The following is a 22,236-nucleotide window of genomic DNA, read 5'->3' as shown; positions in this document are numbered from 1 at the left end:
CAATGTAAATCAGTATAATTTATATTAACATATTTATGACAGTACTGGAATTAAATGAAATAATATTGTATTAGACATTCACAACAGGAAGAAAGCCATCCTGTCATTGTTGGGTTAATACTGATTGGATCACAAGGAGGACACACATGTATATATACACTAGGGCTGCCACAAACGATTATTTTGATAGTCGACTAGTCACCGATTATTTTTGCGATCAGTCGACTAATCAGATCATCATCCACTGGACATAAAACGTACAGCTTATTGCACCAGCATGAATCTGCTCTTATATAACTATCATTAGCTTACAGCTTTAAGTGTTTAAGGTATGTGGTAACTAAAAATAAAGACAAGATGGTAGTTTATTAAATTTTAATGAAATTTGCAGATCGTTTCAGTGCAGTTTAATAAACTCAGCCGTCTGCTCCTTGCTATCTAAAATATAACAGGACACCGGAGTATATTCTCGAGCATCTCACACTTCTGATAATCAGCTGTCTGCTTGACGTTTATTCAGATGTGTAAAAACTATAACTTTAATCTCAGACAAACTGATTTACTCAGGAACAAATAAAATACTAAAAAAAAAAAAAGCCAAACAATAACATTTTTAAGTTATCTAAGTGACTTATATATGTTTAACCTGAGTGGCGAAAGACGGCGGTGGGTTTGAAAACGATTTGCGGGGAGTCCGGTGTTCTCACCGGCTCTAGTGAGCCTTGAACCCCGGCTAACACTGGAGCTGGTGGGTAACAGACGTCTCCGAAAACGTCGGAGCGCTTTTGAAAATATGAGATGTCTTGATAAACTGAGCAGATATTTGAGGTTTACACAGCTACATTCTTGCCTGAAAATATGTTAAACGTTTATTTTGTGGCCCAAAAAGAATAATAAGAGTAATATTAAAACTAACTAGCTACCGCCATTGTTGGAAACTGAGCTGGGCCGCGCTATGAATTCTGGGACACAGCTACTTCTTCTTCTTCAGGGTTTTGAAACGATATTTTGAAAAACAAGTTATGGGTACATATTTGCATAACTTTTTAGGTATATGTACAAGTAGCGGTAATTACAAGTACGAAACATGTACTGTGCTTCATAAATGAGTAACAAATGTAGTACATAATAACCTACAGCACACCATCTTTCTCTTCTTCTTGTGCACTAAAACCACCAAAGTCCTCTCCTCCAGTGTCGGATACGAACAGGCTCATGATGGCTTCGTCATCCACTCTCCGCTTCTCTCCTTTGTTGTCACTTTCAAAACCAAACAAATCCTCGTTGTCAGTGTCAGAGTCGAACACCCTCAGAAGGGCCGTGGCGGTGTCCTCCTCTCCATCATGCAGCAGTCCAGCCCTTCGAAATCCGTTGGTGATCGTGGATGTTTTCACACTTTTCCACGCTGTCAGAATCCACTGGTGGAGTTGAGCATAACTTGCTTTTCGCCGCTCATCATCCACGCCTCCAACTGAACACATAGCGCTACTTTGAAGTTTGTTTTTCGCGCTACTTCGTACGGCACTACGTTGCCTGGCAGACGGACATGTGACCAACATACCACTCTTGAACCCCGATCCTTCCGCCAGGCAACGTAGTGCCGTACAACAGCAGAACAAACAAAACAAATCCGCTTACGATATGACAAAAATCATGGACAATCCATAGAAAAGCCGCACCTGACTAAAAGCCGCAGGGTTCAAAGCTTGTGCAAAAAGTAGCGGCTTATAGCCCGACAATTACGGTACTCATTCCTGCGTCTTTTGGGATCTTACAAAGCTTCAAACGACGCATCGACTATTAAATTAGTCGTGACTAGTCGACTAATCGTGGCAGCCCTAATATACACTGTAGATTACTGAGCTTGGCTACAACACAGAACATCATTTTAAAATGAACAAGACCACATCGCCATAGCATCTGAAGCCAAAAGGCTGAAAGACAAGCCCAAAGTAATCTGCACTTCGAACAGGCTGCACTACTAGCCTGACTTTTTACATCCACTTCATTATAACATACAACCAACCTGGCTTCTTAATACTGTTTTTTCTTGCTTTTTAAAACTAACTCTGACTCCCAAACTAGTCTGGGAATCTAGTAACTGTTCAAGCTCTAGCCAGTTGCCTTGTAGATAGACACAACGTCTTTTATATTCAGAAACGCAGCAACAGCTCACACATATATGGCCACTTTGCAGTACAGTGTTTTTCCCACTTCCAGGATGTTTGATTAATTCAAAGCTGGGTTGTTTAAGGGGGTTAACTAACCCCGTGTTAATCCAATTCAAAAATCCCATAGTTAGGAGTTAAAATAAAAACAAGCTCAATTTAAGATTGACTGGAAAATCTGGATTCCAGCATCATTACAACTTGAAATGAAGACATTATCCTCCAAACCCAGCAACAAACACAACAAAAAGACAGTTTTTACCACTTTCTTACAACCATGAATGCGAAAGTAGATTAAAATATGAAAACCACTGTATTAGTGTTACTTGAGAATTAATGGGTGAACCCCTTGAATTGTATTGCAACCAAGGCAATCTTCCTCTTTCCACGTTCTGTTTGCTGTTACGATGAGAGCAGGGGCTGTCGTTCGGCAGCAGTGCTCTGAAAAAGAAAAATATAAAAAAATATATATATAAAATGCAAATATATTACAATTTAAAGTACTGAGAGAGGAACTGTGATGCTGCATGAGTAAGTCAGGAAAGGCAGTGAAGTATGTGAGGGTTGTTCAGGACATGCATGTAAGGAGTAGATGGAAGAGATCCTGGAGTGGTGGAAATATGCAACGGAGAGAAGAGGGATTTAAATTCACAGAGGACAAAATGCATGTGTATGAATGAGACAGATGCATATAGATCGATAAAGATGCAAGAAGTAGAGCTAATTAGGGGGAATGGGTTTAAGGTAAGTTAGAGAGGCGAGGCTGAGATGATTTGGACATTTAAAGGGGAAGGGTAGTGGAGATATTGGACAAAGGATTCTGAAGATGGAGCTGCCAGGCAGGAGGAAAAGAGGGAAACCTCACACAAGGATATAATGGAGGAGGGACATGCAGAGGATTGGTGTGACAGGAGAGAATGCTAAGGATAAGGTCAGATGGAGGCAGATGATCCAAATACCTAAATATCTGATCAGACAATGGCCTGTATTTGTATAGCGCTTTACTTGTCCCTAAGGACCCCAAAGCGCTTTACACATTCACACAATCACACGGCAGCAATTGATTAGCTGCTGATGCTGCTCATGTTCAAACTGAACATCAAAAGGGGGGCAAAAGTTGATTCGAGTGACTTTGAACATTGCATGATTGTTGGTGCCAGTGGGGCTGGGCTGGGCATTTCAGAAAAATATCCAGTAAGCAGCAGTTCTCTGGGTGCACGTGGCTTGTTGATGCCAGAGGATTGCCAAAAAAATGGCCAGACTGCTGCTAGCTCATAGGAAGGCAACAGTATCTGCTCTGAATAGTCTTAAAATCTACTACAATATTTGAATTAGGGCTGCCCCAAATGATTATTTTGATAGTCGACTAGTCACCGATTATTTTTGCTATTAGTCGACAATCAGATCATGCATCCATTGGACGTAAAGCTTATTGCACCAGCATGCATGTTTAAGGTATGTGCTAACTAACAAGAAAGACAAGATGATAGTTTATTAAATTTTAATGAAATTTGCAGATTGTTTTGGTGAAATTTTAATAAACTCAGCCGTCTGCTCCTTGCTATCTAAAATATAACAGGACACCGGAGTAAACTCTCTACCATTTCACACTTCTGATAATCAGCTGTCTGCTTGATGTTTATTCAGCTGTATAAAAACTATAACTTTAATCTCAGCCAAACCGATTTACTCAGGAACAAATAAAATACTAAAAAAAAGCCAAACAATAACATTTTAAGTTATCTAAGTGACTTATATATCATGTTTAACCTGAGTAGCGAAAGACGGTGGTGGATTTGAAAACGATTTGCCGGGAGTCCGCTGTTCCCACGGGCTCTAGTGAGCCTTGCCCCCGCCTAGCTAACACTGGAGCTGGTGGGTAACAGACATCTTTGAAAACGTGGGAGCGCTTTTGAAAATATGTGGTGTCTTGATAAACTGAGCAGATATTTGAGGTTTACACAGCTACATTCTCGCCTGAAAATATGTTAAACGTTTATTTTGTGACCCAGAAAGAATAATAAGAGTAACATTAAAACTAACTAGCTGCTGCCATTGTTGACAACTGAGCAGGGCCGCGCTACGAATTCTGGGACACAGCTGCTTCTTCTTCTTCGGGGTTTAACGGCAGCTGGCATCCTTGTACATGCAGTGCTGCCATCTTCTGTTTCAGTCCGTTATTACACTCTTAAATCCTGCTACTTATTCCTGCGTCTTTTGGGATCTTACAAAGCTTCAAACGACGCGTCGACTATTAAATTAGTCGTCGACGATTCTGATAGTCGATGTAATCGTGACTAGTTGACTAATCGTGGCAGCCCTAATTTGAATAGACTCACCCATTAACTTATTTCAGTTAATTCGTTTTTTTTAGTTGTAGTTTGTAGTTCTTTAGAGTGGAGCGCAGCATGGCATTAATTAAACAGGTTCGATTTGTATTTTCTAAGTTATTTTTCTTGAGCATTTATAGGGCTTTTGGGGCATGCTGTGGACTAATCTAAGGTGCTTCATAATGAAAAATAAATCAATTTATTTGAACTATTTTTTAGATTATTTTAAATTGACCACATACACCATCATAAATCTGAATGAAAAAAATTGAGCCATCCTGTATGTGCAAGCACTTGGCAGAACCAGGCTCAGGCCATCTGTCCCAACATAATGACATCACACAGTTGCTTATTGCACAAGCTCACCTCGGGGACTTTCTGTTGACACACCAAGAACATGAAGATTCCTCCCACAATGATGGCTAGGCCAATCAGCATGAAGGGAATGTTCTCCACAACGTTCTGCTGAACACCAATCGCCTTTAGCTTCTTGGCTGCTGTGTCATCAATGGTGGCGCTCTGTTAAGACGGTAAGAGAAAATATTGTGTTATAGCACATAAGAACACAAACACAGCCCCTACAAAAGTAAATGGTACATTTACGGCCCTTTCATTTACCGTCTGTTCATCTTGGTGTTCAAGTTTATGAAGAAACTGAGACCATAAGAATTCTATAAACAAGTAATATTAAATTTACTAATTAGTGATTTATATTAGATTAGTCTTCTGTAGCTTTGATTCTGTGGAATCATAGTATCTACCTCTGTATTTTTCTTTTTTTGCCTCCACACAAGTTAGATTTACTAATTTATAGTCTGTCTGAGCAGGATTACACAATGCTTTAATACATAAAAGAGAAAAACACGAGGTACATACTGAAAACAAAAATGCCTCCTTTAACTACAGGGTACTCAAGGGAGTCTTTTCCCTTTGAATCATTTGTATTTAACTGAGAGTTATAACAGAAAATGTATATAAACCAGAGCTGTGGTGTGTGTGTGTACGGGTATTAACATCATTGTGGGGACCAAAAATTGGAAGTTTACTTTACTTGTGGGGACCGACAGCCCTTGTGGGGACCAAAATCCCGGTCCCCACGAGTTTGAAGGCATTTTTGAGACTCAAAATGTGGGTTTAGTGTCAGGGTTACAATTAGGTTATGGTTAGGTTTAGGCTAAGGGTCAGAGTTAGGCATTCATTTTTGATGGTTAGGATTAGGGTAAGTTGCTAGGGAAACCACACGTACGTACGTGTGTGTGTGTGTGTGTGTGTGGGAGAGTGAGTGAGAGAGAGAAAGAGAGAGTTTGTACCTCATTCAGATAAGCCACAGGGAAGACTACTGTCCTTACATTTCCCGTTTGACTGAAAGAGAATGACATGATAATCTTTAACTATGATGTAATGAAAAATAGCAACTTGGAAAACACAATATAATATACTTGTGTAATATAAATATACTTATACAATGTCTTCCCGGGCATGTTCTGTAAATTCATACTATCTGTATAATAATAATAATAATGGATTGGATTTATATAGCGCTTTTCAAGGCACCCAAAGCGCTTTACAATGCCACTATTCATTCACTCTCACATTCACACACTGGTGGAGGCAGCTACAGTTGTAGCCACAGCTGCCCTGGGGTAGATTGACAGAAGTGAGGCTGCCATATCGTGCCATCGGCCCCTCTGGCCAACACCAGTAGGCGGTAGGGTAAAGTGTCTTGCCCAAGGACACAACGACCAGGACAGAGAGCCCGGGGATCGAACCGGCGACCTTCTGGTTACAGATACGCTTCCCAACCCCCTGAGCCCCATAAATAAAGCTTGATTACGTATTAATCTCACACCATAAATTATGTGGAGAGTTACATAATTTATTTTTGGACTTCAAGCTCTGTCTCTAGCACCTTTAATTTGAAACGGAATAACAGATATAACATAAAAGTGCCATATCTGGGCTTGTTGGCATCAAAAGAACTGCACAAACTTTCCTTTCAAAGTTCAATATTGCACAAAAGAGCCGACGCTTGGCTAGGGATTCAATTTGATAAGATTTTACTGATATCAGCCCCAACATCAGTTCTGTTTATAAGTTGGATTCTATATTTACTCCCTTAGGCCCCAGAGACAGGGGGCAGCCTCTCTCTGACCAAAGTATTCACCATTGTGAGTGCTTTTGCTGCTAGCAGATAGCAGCAGTTGCCTGTAGTTTGCACTCGTGTGCAAAACACTCACCAAATACTTGCTAAGTGGTAGTGAAATTAGAAACAGTGTGAGTTAGCGCGGTTAGCTCATCTACGCGTTAGTACTGTATAGCCCCGTGCACGGGGCGATCCGCGCTAACTCGCAAACTGAGATTTGCCACGTTATTGCAGTTATGGTGTTAACGTCATTTTAACAAGATTAACGCTGGCAGCACTACTTTAAAGTAAAAGCTTCACCTTTTGAAACATGCTGGTGTGTTGCAGTAAGGCACAACCTTTACTTGTCTAAAGATTTTGCAATCTAGTTCACAGCAACCACGAGCAACCTCCAGGAACTGCTCGTCATCCAAGCAGGAAAAACACATTTTTCCCTAATGACCAGAGACTGGTTTCTAAGCCTCAGTTACTGGGGGGTTATGAGCATTTGTTCCATGGGAAAAAAGTAGATTTGAACAGTTTTTTACCAACAGCATAAATACTTTTATTATCTGAGTTTAACTACAGTGAAGAAAGAGAGTATAAAGAGGTTTTCTTCACTGACTGGCATCATTTTCTTTGTAATGCACAACACTGTGGTTGTTGCATTCACAAAAGTAAGTGTGGACTGTGTAGCACCCATTCGAGACTACAGTACCTACAGTTAGCTTACTTGAAGTTAAGAGTTTTCTGTCATTCCGAGTCATAAATAAAGTGACTGTGCAAATGAAAATGAGAATAAAAATCTATTAGAATGATACAAAAGTTCATGTTGCGGCTGCAGTGATGCGGACGCTGTACCGATCCATCGTGGTGAAGAGAGAGCTGAGCATAAAAGGGAAACTCCTCCTTCCTGGTCCATCTACGTCCCCACCTTCTCCTATGGTCACAAGTTTTAGGTAGTGACTGAAAGAACGAGGCCGTAAATACAAGCAGCAGAAATTTGCTTTCTCCAAAGGGTGGCTGCCCTCTCCCTTAGACATAGTGTGAGGAGTTCGGCCATCCAAGAGGGGCTCAGAGTAGAGCTGCTACTCCCCCACACTGGAAGGAGGCAGTTGAGGTGTTTCGGGTATCTGACAAAGACCCCCCCCTGGGTGAGGTGTTCATGGCATGTCCGGACCCAGTACACGCTGGAGAGATTAGATCTCTCAGTTGGCCTGGAAACGCCTTGGTTTTACCCCAAATAAGCTGGAGGAGGTAGCCAGGGAGAGGGAGGTCTAGCCTTCTCTGCTTAGGCTCCTGCCCCCATGACCTGGCGCCAGATAAGCGGAACAAAATGGATGGATTCGCAAAAGTTAGTTTGCCAAAAATAAAGAGGTATATTCTAAAAGCAGAAGGCATGCACAGGACAGATCCAAAATAGCCTGGTGGACAGAAGAGCACAAATCTTGTAGATGAAAGCAAAATGATTTGCATGGGAAAGAAAGGCCCCTTCATGACTCTATGGCAAATTACAAATATTCTCCAGGATGTAGGCCAATGTGTTTCCTTGTACATAAAAAAAAAGCCAAACCTCATAACCAGAGCCAATTATCTACTGATGTCAGTACGTTTAAGAGACATTGTTAACATTATTCAGTATAATAAATTCTGGCCACTAATGTTGTCTTGAGGGCTCCAACCTTATACATTTCAAAATATTACTACTCACATTAAAGCTGACTTGCCACTTTAATATAGCTTTTGTTATTTTATCTTATTTCAAATAAAAATAACAGTAATATGTAACTATCTAAACACATACAGTCTCATTATCTTGCTGCTAGTTCCTTCTGAATTCAGATAAACACGTAACAAGTGAGCCAGGTCTGTGCAAAAGTCCACCCATAATGATGATGGTGGCATTATTGCTTTACAATTAGCTTACTGGCAGCCCTTCACAGACATGGGTACTCATGCAGCTATTGCGGCTTCACTCTTCATACTAATATAGTGAAAGTGAAATTCATGAAAAATCAGGTTATTCAGCTGCTTGAACTGATGGAAAGAGCTGCTGATTACCTGAAGGTGGGAATTTGCTCTACATAGACGTTAATCTGGAGTCGCTTGGCTGTTTGGAGAACCACTCCTGTCAGCTGTAAAACACAAATTCATTTTGTTAGGGACACAGAGAATGTGGGAAAAACTCCTGTCACTCCTGATGTATGAACACGTATACCTAAACACCTAAATAATTGTTTTCTGCCCACACTGTATTATGGCCATAATCTTTATAGTAACATGTTGACATTATTTGTAAACCAACAAACCACTGGATAGAAAAACACAGAACTATGCAAAGGTTTTTAGTTAGGTACAGCAGATTTTCCATCCATTACATAATACCATCAGGGAGGCATGTGCTCTGGCCCAGATTCCTCATGCAGCTTGAGAATGACCTCAAACATACAGCTGGAGTGATAAAAAGGTAACTTCAGTGAAAAGAAAAGAAATAAACTGAGTTAATCTGAGATTATGTGAAAAAACGGAAGACGGTGAGACATGGCAGCTGTCAAATAAACCTAATTGGGAGTTTAGTCGTTTCTTTCTTCAGTTTTCTGCATTTTGAAAAACTTAAAAGAGAGAAAAAAAATCTCAGGATGTATCATGTATTTATCTAAAGTTACCCCAAACTGTTTGCATAGTACTGCCTGTAGTTTTAATATCTTTACTGTAGGCAAAAATAACTTCACAGCTCTGGGCAAGCAGGGAAGATGGCTGAGGGCATCACAACTCAGCAGTTATGATAAAATTCACAGGACTTTGATCAATCTTAATGATATCATGCCGTGGCAGAGTGATCAAGGAGGATAAACACAAAAAAATGGTAGCTTGTTTATTGGATTCAATACTTTTGTAACTGTAAAACCACCACTTTATATGTGGATGTGTGAAATAATTAAGTGTACTTTTGTACGAAAGCGTGAGAGCGACTGTAAGAAGGAGTTCTGTGTTAGACTGGTCAGACTGGTGTACAAAGAGCATCTTAAGAGTGGCGTAGCAGTAAAGACAAGCAGAGGTACACCAATCTGCAAAATATCGCATCTGCAAATTGTGAACAAAAATCCGAAAAATACTGCACAATGTAAAAATGCTAAGACTTCAAGTATCTCAGCATCTAATAACATGATCAAAAGACTCAGAAAATCTGGAGAAATCTCTTTGGTGTAACAAAAAAAGAAGAAAAAAAAAGTATTTTCTCTTAAATTTTGAAAACATGGTTGCTGCATCCTCCAGATTCAAGTGGAGAGGGATCATCTGGCTTGTAAATTAGTGTTCAGTTCAGAAGCCTGCATCTCTGATGGTATGGGAGTGCATCAGTGCCCATGGAAGCCATATATAAAGCTATACACAGGCTTTACATTAACATATGCTCTAATCTTGTCTGGGAAGAACTGCCATATTTCTTCAAGACAATGCTAAACTCCATACTGCATCTATCACAACAGCTGTAAACCCACTGAAAACATCTGGAGCATCATGAAGAAGAAGAATGCTTTCTGTCTTTTACTGTGAATGTAATACAGTTTATTTATTTTTGGGAATTGCACTTTTTTTTAAACTTTTAACTATTACAGAATCATTCATCGTTTTTTTTGTTTTCTCTGAAAGTGTATCATGTAAAATTTGTAAAAATAAATAAATAAATAAAATCAGAAAATTAGATCATATAGCAATTGTTAATTTTTGGCTGCTGTGGCATAAATCTTTCATTGGATGGTGGTCTAATACATTTGTTAAGCACTACACAGTATGTTCAGCTACACGTTGTGCTGCTGGAGGTGTTTTTTTCAGTCTGTCTCTCGCTATCAAGACTTTACTACAAGTTCAACCAGGTAATTAGAGTATTATTATCATGATAAGAGCAGTTAGAGCTTATCTTTCGTGACAGCCCCGTACCACGTACCTCTGATTTAATTTTTAACCACTATTTTAAACAGAAGCTCAACTATTGGCTAGTCATGACAAAAAAAAAAGCTGAGACACTACTCCATCTAGTGTTGAAGATTTAATACTATATAAATCATAATTGTATTAGACAAAATATGTATTATAAATTGAAGAGAGATTCACAACAACACGAGAACGAATTAAACATTTAAGCTTTAAAGTTGTGATTCCTACCGGATTGATATCAATGGCAGTCTGGTGCTCTTCCTTGTTTGGCGTCATTCCGAATACATCCTGAGCAAATTTCTCATCTGCCTGGTAGAAGTGTGGTGAAGACATTATGATAGGAGCCCCTAAACAGCAGAAAAAACATTACAGAAGATATTAACAAAGCAGGGACAACATCTTACTCGACCTGAGGAAAATATGCCATGTGTAAAATATACCTGTAAATGTAAAACATCAATATTCTAATAATGCTATGGCTTGTAATAAACACAGCGTACACTTGTCAGGGACACTGCTAAAGTAGGCCCCAGAAATGACAGTCAGTGAATTAATTTCAGGGAGTCTTTTGCTAAGTGTTGACTCCATATTCTTTACAGTGCAATGAGGAATTGATACAAGTTATTACTCAGCACTAACAACCATAGTTTGTTTGCTTTAAATCAGATGCACCAGAGCACATCACAACAAACCACAAGAGAACTTTCACTTCACTTATTCTACCGTGTCTGAGGAGCCAGAAAGTAAATATGGGAACAAGTTCTCGTGCTTTCGACTAGTGGATGCGTTTGTAATGGAGACGGTCTCTGGCTAGCAAGCATTACTCCTTTTGTGTGTGTGTGTGTGTGGGGGGGGGGGACGACACACGCCTGACAAAAGGCGCGGTTAGCTGAAACTTGGTACAAACTGATACAACTCGGTCAGATCATGTTTTTGCCGCAAATAAACATTTCCAGAGTTCATTGGTTGAGTTATTTTGTTTTAAACACAATTGAAACACAATTTCTTTGTTCTCACCTGTCCACACAAATCACACCATGGGGGAAAGAAATGAGTCTGAACTAATGTAACTTAAAAAGCAGCATATCAAAGATCATTTGGCTATGTTTAACACAGTAAAACATTGTCTTACCTTCTTTACATACAGACACATTCAGCAGGCCAGACCCCAGGCAATTACCAGCAGGCACACAAAAGCCTGCGTTGTCTGGGTTCACAGTCAGATTGGCGAACACTGAGCTGGGAGGAACAAATCGATACCCAGTGATCCCCTTCACTGTCACATCCTCCTCATACACTGTGTACAGAGACCTTAGAAAGAGAGTTACATGCTTGTTAATCTCTGGATGCACTGCGTTACTGGACAATGACACATGGTTTGAATTCATGAGCTCAGCGATAAACTGATTTACAGAAAACCTGCATTGAACAAACTGGTTATACCAGTTTTTCAACGGTTGTGTTGACACCTCTTATTAACCAAGCTGTTAGATGACCTGTAAATGTGACTTCTGTTTCTAATATATTAACAATCACAGAGGACTGACATTTGTTGTTTTAAGCAGCATTAAATAGGCTGTGGCCTCATTTAGGAGGCTAACACTGACCAGCCTTGAAACCAGCCAAACTAAATTAGGATCCTTAATCCAATATTCAGACCAGGGAAAGGCTCAGGAAGGCTGTGGGGGGAGCCATTTCACTAGCTCAAGCCAAGAGGGAAAATACAGCAAATGCTGCATGAGTCAGCAGAATATGGCTTGAAACTGAACTGAAATAACCTTCATATGAAACTACAAAAGTCCAGATGCTCAGCTGAAAAACACATTCAGCTACAATGACTAAAATAGAAACAAACATTTACAATGAATGTTTTATACATTTCTAAATTCAAATAGTTTAAATTTACATTTAAGTTTTTTGGGGGTTTTTTTTTAAATACACAACCTTTTAAATTCAAGTGACGTATTAAATGTGTCTTTCTTCAATAAAGATTACATTTTGAGTCGCACGGCTTCAATCCAAATTTGAAGGTTTTGGAGGTTGGCCTCAACATTACTGAAGCAGTGTGGGATCGTCTTGACAGAGAATGGAACAAAAGGCAACCGGCATCCAAAGAAGAGCTTTGCATGTCTTTCAAAAAGCTTGGAGAACTTTTCCTGAAGACTACTTCAAGAAATTACAAGGCTGTGTTCAAGAATAAAGGTGGTCATACCACCATGTGTTTCATTAAATTACTGCAATTATTTCCCAATTTACTAGCACACCAGTAAGAGATGAGGGGTGGCTCAACACTTTTGCACAGTACTGTATATGCAATCAAAAGATTGCATCTTTCACTGGTACAGCTTTTCTGCTCTACTCACCTGCACAGGTCAGACGAGAAAATGTAGAGCATATCATTCTTGGTGATTACAGGATGGAAGCCTGTTCCAATGGTTCCATTAATCATGTTGCACTCATCAGACGTCCACCAATTCAAGGAGCTGCACAGATATTCAAAATGTTACAAAGTTCGAAGGTTTAAAAATGTTTCAGACATTTAGCACGCCCAGCTAAAAGCCATGGAAAGCCATTTGCTGGGCAAAGAGGACTGGATATATTTGTAGGTTAGGAAGCACACTATAAAATAAGGGTGTTTCCCAAAACTGCTGCTCAAGGTACAACAGCCTAGTCTTAAAACAATTAGGTTTGTAAGACAGGCAGAGATAAAAGGCAGTGCAAGAAAGATGATCATATTTTGGGGGTTTAGTGAGTACAGATGCAGAGCCGATGGTTGGCTGTTCTTCTCTGTGACAAAGATAAGAGAGTTTGGTGCTTTACCTAAGTAGTTATTTCATTATTGATTACATTTTTTAAAATGATGTTAAAGGGAGAAACATCAGCGTTTGATCCCTGCAGTGAGTGATTCTGTTTTGCTGTTGGGGGGATTTGGCTAACATGATTTGACTTTCCTCATTTAATGGCTATGAAATGAAATGATAATTATAAAAGGTATATAAGCCAAACTAGCAGCCAGTGGTTATTTTGGTCACATGTCTGTAAACAGACTCAGTTTCAGTGTCCTATCGGCGGTGATATAAGAAAGAGAACGAAAACTCAACAGGAACACAGTTAAACCCACCTTGATCATATGACACAAATCACTTGGTGTGCATCCATTAACTTCATGTCACCAACAAAACTCACTGATGAACAATTTTACAATTAAACTGTAAATCCAACATGTGCTACAGGTGAGAGGAGACAATTACCTTTCACCTTTCCACGTGTCCACTCTGGAAAAGTCCCTATAGTTCTGCTGACCAGTGAAAAACACATATTCTCCATCATTGGAAGCATTGTTCTGTAAGATGGGGGGAAAAAGTTTTTGTTTTTTTTTAAATATTAAAAAAAATATATATATATGGTTTACACAAAGAACACAATTACACATTTATGTGCATTAAAGAGACCTTATAGAAAAGTCCAAAAACATCATCCAGATCCAGATCATGTGTAATGGTTTTCAAGGCTTTAAGAAGTCCATCTTCATATCCCCACAGCAGCTCTCCCACTGAACGAGTGGTAAAAAGGCCTTGCCCGGTGCCCTTCATGTAGGCAGAGATCAAGTTGGCTTCAATGAATTTATCCTTGAGTCTTTCCATCACTGTCTACCAGGACAAAAAGAAACAAAAAAGGGAGAAGAACGCCGTTACAGGATTATTAGTTTGAATAAACATAAAGCAGGCCATGTAAGTAAGTAAGTACATACGTGTATGTATGTATGTATGTATGTATGTATGTATGTATGTATGTATGTATGTATGTATGTATACACACACACACACATATATATATATATATATATATATATATATATATATATATATATATATATATATATATAAACATATTAAGAGAACAACTTCCTTATTTAATCTTGCTGATTGACTGAGGTTTTGCAGACATGTGAACACAAACCACATGCCCATGTGCCCATTAACCATGTTACGTGAACTTCTCCACAATTTTGGACAAGTGACAATCATGGTGACAATGTAGGATCAAGTGACTAAGCCCCCAGTCACACAGACCTAGATATTGACCCTCTGGCAACCACCACTTGCTAGGGAAAAACATCTCATCTCCAAGCAAAAACCTCCATTTGACTGCTATCCATCAATCCTCTTCTGCCTACCCAATTAAGGGTCAACAGGTGGATGGAGCCTATCCCGCTGCCATAGGGCGAGAGGTGGGGTACACCCTGGACAGGTCGCCAATATGTTGCAGGGCTAACACAGAAAGACAGAACCATTCGCACTCATATTCACACCCGTGGGCCATTTGGAATCACCATTTAACCTCCATTTAGAGTCTGAATGGAAGTGATAGACTTGTCAACAAATACTACCCAACTACTCTCCAAACTGTAGTGAAACCGTAGAAAGTGCAGCACAAACCAGAAATCCACCCCCTTTGAAACATGTTGACTGTAGCGCTGAGGCAAAACATTACTTTGAAGACAAACCTTCTCCATATAGGAAATGCTCCACAGGAAATGCTATAGGCACTGGGCAACCTACTAGCAACCAGAGCAAGACCCCTAAGAGGTCTTTTCTGCAGCACTTTCTTTGCAACCAACATGCAACCGACAACCAGCAACTCCTGTGAACCACTCAACAACCAGTTGAGGAATATACATGAGCAATGCCCACATGTGAGAAACCTTAATATTCGTCCTAATGTGAGAAAACTATAATACTGTGAGTGGCAGATCAGATCGGTGCTGTAGACTATTGCTCACCATGGCAGGGATATTAACTGTCCTGATGAGGTCACTCTCTGGACCTCGGGACATGTTACGCTGAAAAATGTAGGTTTTAGTGTTGACAGCTGTTACTTTAGTGCCATTATCCTGAAAGTCAATTTGCTCCATAGGCCGGTACTCTCTGTGGAGGAAAAGCAAAACATTTTTAGACAAGAGAAAAGATTCTTTGTTACAGAGCTGCAGCCAAATATAACAACTAGCTTTGTTTGTGATTTAAAAAAAAAAGCTATAGCGTAACTCCCTACTTTGCATCTGCACTCTTTAACACGCCATGTTATATAAAGCACAATACATGAAAAAAGTGTGGGGATATTAAGACATGCAGTTCTTCACATGACTGATAATGTCACATTTACTCTACATGAAAAGTGGGTTGAAGATTGTTCGTCTATTGTGGCTCAATTTCCCTTGACACACATCTGTGCAGTTTGTGACTGTGTTTGTGACATGTGACTGTGATGCAATTATTGGAAAAAAAAGAAGAAGCTTTTTTTTTTTAAACCATAAAACGTGTCAATGGTGAGTTGTTTCTTAATAACTCAATAACAATTTCCTAAAACTGCTTTATTTTAACTGATTTGGTGACCCAGATAACGTATGTAAGTATTTACGTTAGCTTTCAGTGCTACTGAAAACAAGTCAGTGCCAAAAGAGATAAGATGGTTATCAGCTGTGTGCAGCGATATATTATACTATCACTGGGTATATGGATAATATGAATCAAATAAACTTTCTTTTCACCTTACACGTATATCTAGTTCAAAGTGCTTTACAGGTAAAAAAAAAAAAAAAAAAAAAGGCAAATTAAAATTGGCATATATTAAAAGAAAATTAAACAGAATAAACTTTAGAACATGTATACACCAAGTGAACAAAATAAGGCCAATAAAAATTCATTTTAAAAACGTAATGCTACATAAAACAGGAAAACCAAACTGTCAAATGATTAAACCAATAAATTAACCTATCAGCGAATAAAAATAAAAAGATCTGAAAAGGGAAAACAATGAAATAACATCAAGTCAAACAGTAAGTTAAAAATGTAAAACAAAGTAAGTAATATATGTAAAGCACGTTTAATCAAAAGCCAGTTTTATGAATGTCGAGATCCTGTGGGTGTGGACTGGGTAGAAAATAAACTGCACATTGACCTTTCATGGCACAATAACACTGAATGTACACAATAAAAAAAACAATAAAATGTGCTTTCGGAAAAATAAACATCTCCGTGTCACAGTTCGTAAGTCTCAGCACCAAAACTAGTACAAAAATGCTGTCTCTCAGGTGCTTACAGGTATCCAAGCACAGGATTGCTCTGCATCTCTTTAAATTTATCTCTAACAACATTCACATGTTTTTTTCTTAAACACACTATAGACCAGGGGTGGGGAACTCCAGGCCTCAAGGGCCAGTGTCCTGCAGGTTTTAGATATCACCCTGGATCAGCACACCTGAATCAAATAATTAGTTCCTTACCAGGCCTCTGGAGACATGTGTCCAGAGACTTCAAGACATGTTGGGAGGTAATTTAGCCATTTAAATCAGCTGTGTTGGATCAAGGACACTGTGCGACGACAGTGTCCTGTGAGAGCTAAGCACACCCTGGGATTCAAAAGCTTGAGCAGAAATGACTTGATGTAACAATTTTCTGTATTGACTTTATCACTTCGTCATATTGTTGTCGAGGAATTTTGGCCTGCTCTTTTCACAGCATTGTTTCCATTCATTGAGATTTACAGGCTCAGCTCTCTTAAGGCCCTGAAACAGCATTTCAGTCAGGTCGATGTCTGGACTTTGACTGGGTCATTGCAACACTTTGATCATTTTCTGTTTTCAACCATTCTGTTGTAGATTTGCTGCTGTGGTTGAGATCATTGTCCTGCTGCACGACCCAGTTTCAGCTGAAGCTAACTGTCAGACAGATGGCCTCACATTTGGCTCTAAAATACTTTGGTATACAGAGCAGTTCATGATCTAATCAATGACTGCAAAACAAGAACAAATCATCACTCCTCCAAAACTGGCTGAAAATTTGTATGAGGCGTTTGTGCTGATACACTGTGTTGGGCTTTCTCCTAAAAGTAGGGCTGTGCATTGTGGCCAATCATCTCTTTGGTCCATCTGAAAAAAAGCACAGTGTTCAAGAAATCTTGTGGTTTGCTCAGATGCAACTTTGCAAACATAAGCTGTGCTGTCTTGTTCTTTTTTTTAGAGTGAAGAGACTTCTGCCAGGGAATCCTGCTGAACAAGCCACGCTTGTTCAGTCTTTTTCCAACTGTCATGAAGTGTAATATTTAGATGCTAACTAATGCCATCTGATTAGCCGGACCTGGCTGCTATTTACCTGCTTAATTACTATTGCAGTGTCTTTTTCTGATCTTTTTAACTGCTCCACAGTTTGCGTGCAGCAGCGTTGGCTTTGTTACTTTTATCAGGTTGTTGATTTTCCAAATCAGATGTATTGTGCTTTTATAAACCTTTTTCATCTAACTCAACACCTTCACTAGTCAAATTTATTACTAGTCAATAAATTTGTATCACATTTATTCTTAATATACATCGTAAGACTGGCACCACTGAATCTTAAAAGCTCCCATTATGGGTGCTGATACATCATTGCTTTGCCTCCACCTCTTAAAATGTTCCAGTAACTTGACACTTAGTTTTTTTTGTTGTTTTGTTTTCTTTAAATCAAGAGATGAATGGAGAAACAAATGTTAAGCGTTTCTCCTTTCCCTCCCTCACCTGTATGTATACGGTCCAATCTCCACCACAGCTGGCCTCTCCCCATCCAACACCTCTTGGGGATTTGTGAGATTGAAGAAGTAAAACTGCATGTAGATATGTGCCGGTGGATCCTTCCAGGCCTCAAACGCATCTGTATCGTTTTTCAGAATGACTTGCTAATGGGGGACAAAGGGCGGTGGGGTTAAAAATGTTATTTTAGATGACTACTGTGCTGATGATATGCAGTTTCACTTCACGTTACACGGTATGAACCTGCTGAAACAGATGAAATCATCATTTGGTGTCATGACACACACACACACACACACACACACACACACTCACAGGCCACTGCTTTTCGGCACAAATACATAATCAACTCATTGAATTTAGCAACGTAGCCATTCTCAAGAGGACCTGCTGAAGTTCAAACTGAGTATCGTAATGGGAAAGAGACGTGATTTAAGTGACTCTGAACATGACTGCTGGTGCCAGATGGGCTGGTTTGAGTATTTCAGGAAATGCTGTTTTACTGGGATTTTCCCCAAACAACTAGATTTTACAGAAAACTGTGTGAAAATAGAAAGAATATGTAGTGAAAGGCAGTTCTCTTGGTGATTGTGAAGGTTAGAGGAGAATAACTAGACCACTTCAAGCTGATAGAAAGGCAACAGTAACAGTAATTACGTGTTACAACCAAGGTATGATAAAGAGCATCTCTAAACCCATAACACATCAACACAACCTATAAAATTGGAAACTTAGGCTACAATTCACACAGACTCACCATAATTGGACAATAGAAGATTGAAAAACTATTGCCCAGTCTGAGGAGTCTTGATTTCTGCTACAACATACAGGTGGCAGGGGCAGGATTAGGCTGGAGCTGATGGTGTAATGGTGTTTAGATATGTTCTTTGACCTCTTAGTACCATTGACTGTAGAAAACAGTTTTCTACAGTCAATGCTTAGTACCAGTTGAGCATCATGTAAATACTACAGCCTATCTGATTATTGTTGGTGACCATGGCTATTGCTTCAGCAAGATAACGCAGTATGTCACAAATCATCTCAAACTGGTTCCTTGAACATAACAATGATTTCGCTGTACTCAAAGGGCCTCCACAGTCACCAGACCTCAATCTAGTAGAGCACCTTTGAGATGTGGTTAAACATGAGATTCACATTATAAATGTGCAGCCGATAAATCTGCAGCAGCTGTGTGATGCTATCATGTAAATATGGACCAAAATTTCAGAGGAATGTTTCCAGCACCTTTTTTGACCATGTGAATTAAGGCAATTCTGAAAGCAAAAGGATATCCAATCTGATACTAGTAATGTGTACCTAATAAAGTGTCCAGTGAGTGTTTATGCCACATATGATACACAATATTTGGTGACAATCACAAAGCACAAATAAAAGGCAAAATGATCAAATGCGAAATACTGAGATGGCATCTATGTCACATGTTAAACTATATTTAGCAATGAATGTTATAAAAGCATACAATACTCTCTGTGCCAATTGTCGAATAAGCAGTGGAGAACTTTTTTTTCAACTGATCCACACAAAATTTAATTTAATTCAACGGTCTACAATACAACAGATCTGTCTAGCGGATAATCACCTGTTCTCTCATGTAAATATTTTTAGACCCTCTACAATCAAAACAGTTAAGACAAACTCAAAGCTCTTACTGCACAGCACTGTCTGTGCCCATTTAAAATCATCTGATTTACTATCCTGGTTTTTTATTACATTTAGTAAGACGTGTTACATTCTGTAATACTTTGTTGAATTTGCGCCATTTCGCTTTTTTTTTTTTTTTACAATTACTTAATAGGTCTGAACCATACTGAGATTTGGGTTTTGTCAAATTATGTTTGCTTTTACTGAGCGTTTATTGATATATTATTCTATTTATTTAAACTATTTCAAGCCGTGTTAATTTTAGCTGTGCTACCAAAAGATTTCCGCATGTTTAGGATACAAAATGTACACATTGTGTGATCTCATCTTTTCAACCCTAGAAATAAACACTGCTACTTAAGTAAATGGGTGACAGAACAGATCTGAAATTGTATCCTAAGGCGAGCCATTTGTAAAACATTCAAACCTGAAACGCTTAAAACTGTTAAAAACACTTCCATAAATAATTCCACGCTGTATTTCTTAGACGCTAAATGAGCTAACTTTAGCTACTATGACAATGTCTCATATTAGCTTATCTGAGGTTAACGCCTACTGCAAAGGCTAGCCTAAATTAGATGCTTACCTTTTTAACCATCGACTGTACTAAATGTGGAAACACGCTGGTCAAAACCAACGAAATGCCGAGAATCAGCATCAGTACAGAAACAACTCCGACGCTGTAAACGCAACATGACTTTAGCACCATGACGAGGCAGTAGAAGGCTAAACACGTCTCTCAGCTTTCACTGACAGCAGGTACCCACTGTTTGCTGTTTTTGTTTTGAGAAGCCAGGAACTTGCTCGGTAGAGCAAAGACTCACTTCCGGAATAAGACACTTCGCTCCTACCACATCCGGTTTCATAGACAGTCGATAGGGTCAGTGAGCATTCAGCCGTAAAAAAGAAGCTACAGTGATTTTAAATAATCTGTTTAACCTTTGTTATGGGGCTCAATGGTGAAATATGATGTATGAAAAACATAACAAATTAAACTCCCTCCACAAGAGCTGGTCGTTATTATAGCTGAACCGCAGAACGAGTAGGCTATCTATCTTGAAGGCAAACATTCTTTGTTTTTTTTAATCTAAAGCAGTAGCAGTTTAAACCTTTTGTTACGGACTTAAAAAAAAAAAAAAAACATATTTGTTAAATATGAGTATAAAATTGTGTCATTCATTTCAGTGCGACTCGGACTAAGCTTTTTTTAAAAACAACAAACTGCAATAAAGAGACAAGAGAAAAAGACAAAAGAACCAAGACAAGCCAACTGTCACGAGGGGCAGGACGGACAGGTTCAGTCTGCGAATCACAAATTACAGTTCTTTATTCACACAACACCAGGCGCTACGTTTTAGGAAGTGGCATAGCAGTAAACAGCTTCTCCACTAGATGTCCCTGTCTTACCATTTACTAAGATTTTTGGTTCTCTTTGCTGCCTCTAACCTGAAATTATAGCGGACCGTATACCGGGGTTGTCATTCGTCTAACCAGACTAAACTATGAGTAACAACGTGTGTCAGTCTTTGTCTCACTTTGTTTTCTGTTTTTTTTTTCTTCTCTGATCAGAAATTCCCAAATTAGACCGCTTCATTAAAAAAAAATGCTGCTCATTTTCATCTGAGAAGCAGATCAGAACACACTTTATATTAGTTTATTATAAAAAAAAAAATACCAATAATTTAGTAAAAATGTATAGTTTACAAGCACAAAAACCCTAAAATAAGGAAAAAAAAAACTTTGAAAGAATGGCTACTATATGACACAGTGAGCTACAGTGGGGCAAAAAAGTATTTAGTCAGCCACCGATTGTGCAAGTTCCCCCACTTAAAATGATGACAGAGGTCAGTAATTTGCACCAGAGGTACACTTCAACTGTGAGAGACAGAATGTGAAAAAAAAATCCATGAATTCACATGGTAGGATTTGTAAAGAATTTATTCGTAAATCAGGGTGGAAAATAAGTATTTGGTCACCTCAAACAAGGAAAATCTCTGGCTCTCACAGACCTGTAACGTCTTCTGTAAGAAGCTTTTCTGTCCCCCACTCGTTACCTGTATGAATGGCACCTGTTTGAACTCATCATCTGTATAAAAGACACCTGTCCACAGCCTCAAACAGTCAGACTCCAAACGCCGCCATGGCCAAGACCAAAGAGCTTTCGAAGGACACCAGGAAAAGTATTGTAGACCTGCACCAGACTGGGAAGAGTGAATCTACAATAGGCAAGCAGCTTGGTGTGAAAAAATCAACTGTGGGAGCAATCATCAGAAAATGGAAGACATACAAGACCACTGATAATCTCCCTCGATCTGGGGCTCCACGCAAGATCTCATCCCGTGGGGTCAAAATGATCATGAGAACGGTGAGCAAAGATCCCAGAACCACACGGGGGGACCTGGTGAATGACCTGCAGAGAGCTGGGACCAAAGTAACAAAGGTCACCATCAGTAA

General features: G+C 39.2%; 1 protein-coding gene across 1 annotated transcript; it reads right to left on the bottom strand.

The window, feature by feature from the left end:
* Nucleotides 1-525: 525 nt before the first annotated feature.
* On the bottom strand, nucleotides 526-20,578 carry scarb2c (scavenger receptor class B, member 2c). Its single transcript, XM_085413786.1, has 12 exons — nucleotides 20,369-20,578; nucleotides 18,109-18,266; nucleotides 15,340-15,484; nucleotides 14,009-14,206; nucleotides 13,808-13,899; nucleotides 12,920-13,039; nucleotides 11,689-11,867; nucleotides 10,785-10,903; nucleotides 8,682-8,755; nucleotides 5,809-5,860; nucleotides 4,865-5,017; nucleotides 526-2,609 (listed from the first exon to the last, which is right to left on the bottom strand). Exons 1-12 carry the CDS (start codon nucleotides 20,489-20,491, stop codon nucleotides 2,571-2,573), a joined length of 1,452 nt encoding a protein of 483 aa, XP_085269912.1. The 5' UTR covers nucleotides 20,492-20,578; the 3' UTR covers nucleotides 526-2,570.
* Nucleotides 20,579-22,236: the final 1,658 nt, after the last annotated feature.

Source organism: Rhamphochromis longiceps, linkage group LG7 (assembly GCF_057381845.1).
Source record: "Rhamphochromis longiceps isolate RC_006_pf linkage group LG7, R_longiceps_female_GT1.1, whole genome shotgun sequence".
NCBI lineage: Eukaryota > Metazoa > Chordata > Actinopteri > Cichliformes > Cichlidae > Rhamphochromis > Rhamphochromis longiceps.
Note: the sequence above shows the minus strand (reverse complement) of the source record. Positions and strands in the feature narration are given on the sequence as shown.